Source organism: Etheostoma spectabile, chromosome 5 (genome assembly GCF_008692095.1).
Source record: "Etheostoma spectabile isolate EspeVRDwgs_2016 chromosome 5, UIUC_Espe_1.0, whole genome shotgun sequence".
Lineage (NCBI taxonomy): Eukaryota > Metazoa > Chordata > Actinopteri > Perciformes > Percidae > Etheostoma > Etheostoma spectabile.
The window spans coordinates 5605878-5611715 of NC_045737.1; the positions used below are offsets into that span (position 1 = coordinate 5605878).

General features: G+C 38.3%; 1 protein-coding gene across 1 annotated transcript in view; it reads left to right on the plus strand.

Annotated features, from left to right (window-relative positions):
• The window catches only part of ntrk2a (neurotrophic tyrosine kinase, receptor, type 2a), a gene marked incomplete at its 5' end in the record, with an annotated part of 93513 nt that overhangs the window by 19946 nt on the left and 67729 nt on the right, over positions 1–5838 (plus strand). The window contains 9 exon segments of the mRNA XM_032515075.1: positions 219–352; positions 1019–1151; positions 1293–1364; positions 1555–1782; positions 2599–2625; positions 2999–3007; positions 3343–3354; positions 3988–4031; positions 4291–4390. Of these exon segments, the coding sequence (XP_032370966.1) occupies positions 219–352; positions 1019–1151; positions 1293–1364; positions 1555–1782; positions 2599–2625; positions 2999–3007; positions 3343–3354; positions 3988–4031; positions 4291–4390 (759 nt within the window).

The window sequence follows — 5838 nt, forward strand, 5'->3', positions numbered from 1 at the left end:
AGAGAGAGAGAGAGGGAGAGTGAGAGAGAGAGAGAGAGAAAGGAGATTGAATTCTACGTCTTTTCGTGTGTAGTGGGTGTGTGTTTGCTTGCTCTTCCACTCTTATTGTCGAGGTTGTTACGTGCCTTGTGTTTCAACTGAAAAGACGAGTTGGCTGTGAATCCTAAGTTTGCTTTTCTTTCTCCTCTCCTCCTTCCCCCCAACATGGTTGTATGTAGAGGTTCCCATGGCAAGGTTGAGCCCATCCAAAGTGAGACTAAGGGAGGGGAACCACATGGACCTGTCCTGCACGACCTCTGGGGTGCCCTCACCTGAGCTGATATGGAACATGGTGTTGGTCTCCAACTATGAGGTAAGGCCACACACACGAAACAGAAACTCACATTTGTTTGGATTATGCATATCATATAAAATATCATATCATATTACTTGCCTTAAATATGAATGCTTTTAGAGGTGAAACAATTGTTCTGGTCATTTTTAAAAGCAAAAAATATCTGCTGGTTTTACCTTCTAAAATGTAAGGATTTGGGGCTTTTCTCTGTTATGTATTAAACGGAAAAGTTTAAGTTTTTCAGGCATAAGAAAAACTAAAGAAAATAAAAAAAAATCAGTAACAAAAAAAAGAAAATGTGTAGTCCTAAATGCTCCATAGAAATTTGGTATTGGAGCTCACCTATGTCATCAGATATATTCAAACTTTGTATTTGATAATCAAAATAGTAAAGCTCCCCCTGAACTAAATGATCTCTTTACGATATTAACTTAATTCTAAATTCTGCTATACTTAGAGTAAATCCCACTGACACAGTGTTTTACTTTGATTCAGACCATCTGCGCAACAGATACTGTCATGGATGTATTTTAATTTATTTTGCCTTATTTGATTCAAAGAACCATAATTGTGATGATTCCACAGTTTCTCATGCTTTGCCAAATGTCCCACACATTATTCAAATTGTACATTATAGAAAATAGCAGAATCTCCGTGCTGAAATATGGATGTGTTCTTGCTCAGATTGAGACATCGGGCCAGATTTCGTGGCTTCGACTGTCCAACCTGTCATCGCTGGACCACAACAGCAAGATCAGCTGCACAGCTGAGAACATTGTTGGAGAGAAAGAGTCCTCGCTGCTGCTGGATATACTCTGTCAGTGCAGTAGACTGTGTTTTTGCATGCTTCACTAGTTTTCCCTCTGAATTGCTCTTTGTACTTATCTTACTTTCTGTGTTTACCGTTTGTATCTCACACTGTTGCTCTTAAACTTGCTATTCTCTCTACTACACTCAGTTCCTCCCAAAATCACTAAACTGAGTGATGCAATCCCTGACCACCACTGGTGCATCCCCTTCAGTGTGGCAGGTAGGACGGACATCCCCATTTTCTGTTATTAGGGATGGCCTAAATATTAAAATGGTCACATTATAATTGAATCACATCCTATCAATCACAGCATTGACTACATTAGCAAAGAAGATAGACTGTTAATTAAATAATCTTAAACCAAAACAAATTACAGAGTCTCTTGTGTTGCTGTTCATAACCTTTCCAGGAAACCCGACGCCACAGCTACAATGGTTTCTGAATGGCGAAGCGGTGACTGAGGGGGTCTACATCATGACCATGATCCATGACGTCACAGAGAGAGAGTACCACGGCTGCCTGCAGCTAGACAGCCCCACACACCTTAACAATGGGCGCTACACGCTCGTGGCTAAAAATGAATATGGAACAGACCAAAAGGAGGTGGAGGCTCACTTCATGCGCAAGCCCTGGGATGGTGAGAAGTGACAATCAAACTTTTGCTTTCGTTATAAAGTGTTAAATTAATGAAAATTGGTCAAATGCTCAGTTGTTTGACAGAAGATTAATCTAGGGATGCGGCTATTGATTCGTTTTAGTAAAAGCAATAGGAAATATATTTCTTATTGCTGTTTACTAAAAAAAGGAAACCTGTCTTTTCTATATACAAAAGAAAGGTTTCAATTAAAAAAAAAAAAATTTTTTATAGTCAAATTCCAAGACCCTTAAAAGACCCCCTTTCCCCTTCTGGCCTCTGGCTCTTTGCACTGGATATGCAAAAGAGCTGTTCACTAAGCAGACGGTAGATGTAAATGGGACGGTACAAAGCTTACAGGAGGTCCATTCAACTACCCTGTTCTGGGGGACACATTTTCAGAAGCCTAATACTAAATGAGGGGAAAGAATAAAGAAGGCAGACAGCACCGGCATGGTCCGGTGACATCATTCCCGTGCTTGTTAAGTAGGTTTGTCTCTGGCAGCAGCTAAGTTTCCCAAGATTAGTAGTAAACTAATTAACAGTTTTTGTTTTACATTGTTTTTAAAACCTCTAATTTGCAGAGTTGCATGCTGTAGTTTTCTACTGAGATGATGTAGCAGCATGTTTGCAACTTATTAAACAAAGTTTCAAAGCTTCAAGACAAAGAATTTTGCTTCGAGGATTTTTTGTAATCAAATTATTTGAGTTATTCGAGGAGTCATTTCAGCCCTAGATTAATCAGCAACTGGTGTGCAGATACTATTCATAAAATATTTGGTAAAAGTGAATATGTAATTCAATGTAATCTCTTGGCAGGAACAGACAAGGAGCCTTACTATTATGGTGAGTGAAATAGATATTAATTACTACAGATTTTTATCGAATGTAAAAGTGTTAACACATCCAATTAAAATTCATAGTGTGTTCATGGTGTCAGTCAATACATACGTATATGCACATAATATTCCAGCCCTATTCTGAAAAAGCGAATATTGCAACTAAGCTGTTTATATGGGTAATGAAAATAACATGTCCCCTTATTATTAGAGTTGTTATATTCTGAATGATAGTGGAATATTAGTGTGCATGTAAACATACTCAGTGTTTTTTAATCAATGTTTTTTTTTCTGTTTAACATCTCATTTAATTTTCATCCTCATGAATTAACACAAATTACATTTTAGAAATATTTCTCTTTCTCTTTTTTTCTCTCAAGTTGCTGAGGGTGCGTACACACCTACACATCCTTGCAGCTAGGGATTAGGGTTGTGATGTCTCTTTCCCATACTGTGGCCCTGATGTTGCTATAATTTCTTCCTGATGTTAAATTACGTTCATTTCCATGTTAAATATATGTTGTTTGTTGGTTTGTGTATTGTGTTTGTGTAAAGGATATGATTTTGAAACAAGTCTAGAAAACAGGCATGACTGACAACATTTTTTGAGAAGTGCATGTCAAATAATTTACAACTTAAGTATGTTGTTATGCTTGGGACCTAATTTGTCTCTGTTGTCTCTTTTCTGTCTTGCCGTTTGTCCAACACCTCCTCCCTCCTGCAGATCTAACCACAGGTACTGCCACGCCTTTTTTCTGCTCATTCCCAATCACAAATATTGCTAAAAGTATTTTAGATATTGACACTGAACTTGCAGGACTGTGAAAGACATTGCTGCTAATCTAGTCTCTGAGAGCCATTCCTGCCTGCTACGATACCAAATTGTGGCAAAATACTACACAGTTATTGAGGCTTTTTAAAACAATCTGTGTTGTAATGTTGTGTAAAATGCTGGTGGAAATATGGCTGGGTTTGGGTTTCTGTAGATAGTAGTTAGCTGACCACAAACATTTGCTAAGCGTTTAACTTTTATGTTTTGGTTTTGGAAAAGTATCCCTCTTACTATAGCCCTGTGTAAAGCACATCAAGATGCAGAGACATCCAAAGCTCGACAGGCCTCTACAGTGCCCAGAGCCACTAGGCTGTCTTTGGGCAAATACTGTGCGGATGAGGGGTTTAATGAAGGGTGCAAAATACTGAAAGCTTTGAACTAAATTCCCCCACTTAACAAGCTGTTCATTGTTTGACAGACGCAGATGATCAATAAATCATATTGATTTAAAATGGATGAACATTTATGTTACTCTTACATACAATACAGGCCACTCAGCCACAAATCACTTGAGTCTCTCTCTCTCTCTCTCAACAGGGGCCCCCCCTGACCCCGTAGACCCTCCTGAAGACAGAGTCGCTGTAAGTCACGTATTACTGTTGACCTTTGCTGATTGCCTCAGTCAGTTGGTGACTGTTTGTGCCTGTTTTTTGTTGGTTCATTTGTGTTACATGTCAAGAAATACCTGAGTTGGATCTATTTTTTCATGTTAGAAGTAACTGAATGTACTCATCATGATATACAGATACAGCAGTATTTTGGAAAATCTGCCTGGTCCATACCTTCTGGTGTGGTGTGTATATTGTGAGGTTTACAACTCACTGTTTTCTTATTGTGCAGGTGTACGTGGTGGTGGGCATTGCTGCAGTCGCCTTCACTGGTTTCCTTCTAATGTTGGTTGTTCTCAAGTTTGGAGGAAACTCCAAGTTTGGCATCAAAGGTAAGACTCTCAACTTTTATCTGCACTGGTGATTTCCATTATGTTGGAGAGGATAAACAAAATAGATTAAATTGAAAACAAATGATGGTGATTTGTTGTTTGTGGATGTCTAGATCAATGGTTTGAGCTACTGAGTGTAACATGGATGGCTTCATGGATACATCAAAAACACATTTCAAAATATTTGCCCCAAAATACCCCAAACTAAAATGGAACCTGATATCACTTCCAAATTGACTTGTATGTTACGCAGGTTAGCAGGAGATAACTAAATCTAATTTGTTAATGTTTAGTCCCATTTTTGAGGAGGTGCATGCCAGCTGTTCCATAGCATTGGAGCCCATGCACGTAGCTCCTTAACTCATGAGCATAAATACAGCCTCACACTTCTACACATTACAGGGGACCTATTGGGCATTTTCCTTGCATTGCTTATTTTATCTCAAAATGTGAAAATCTGGGGCCTAATCTAAGATGGGATAGCTTCATGTTTGTATGATGTTCGGGTGAAAAAAAAAAAATAAGTTTTGGGTTTAGGATTTGTTCGTGGTTGCACACTAGACATCATTTAATTTGCAAACCATCCCGTGTTCATGAATCCATCCAATTTGAAGCAGGTTCACCAGGTCTTAGTGCTGCTGGGAAAATAACATGCATGTCGACTAAACTGAGCTATGTGTGACTTCTGCAATGGCTACAAGTGTAACTAATCTATTTTCTCTTATTTATCATACTGACTTACTAGAACTGATTTGACTCTGTTTTGCTCATTTTGACACTTCGCTGATACTTTCTTATTCTTTGTGTACTAACCGCTGAACAACAACTCCATCAGTCCTTCCTTTTAGACATACAGTACATAATGATAGTAATGCTGTTTTCCAAATGTAAATATGTTCAATGCATCTGCAGCTAAAGAGCTGTAAGCAGACAGACGCTCGTCTTTTATTTCCACCGGCTTATTCTTTGTTGTAAAAGGGATTCAAGTTGAGAAGATTAAAAAAAGAATTAAAAAAAAAATCACAAAATAAATTAGCTTGATGTATTTTGTGCGTTTCATTCAGTTGACTTTAGTTTAGTTCAGTTTGGTGGAAAAAGCACAATGCATTCACGAGAAGCAACCCAAGAATTCAACACTCTCAGGAAGTCAATTTGTGCTGTTTGAAGATACAGTTGTTTTACGAATAAATAACTTTATTTGTTATTAATTATATATTAGCATTTGATGCAGGGGAAAGTCCACATTTGACATTCAAATGAAGGAACCAAAAAGTGAATGCAAATGTAGAGACGGACGTAATAAATGTGTGTTACCAAGTGTTTGTGCCTGTACCTGTGTGTGTGACTCATAGTTGCTTGGCAGTGACTGAGTTATGGCACCCAGAGAGGAGGGGTACAAGACAGATGTAGCAGCTAGCATATACATTGTGTGTGTGTGTGTGTGTGTG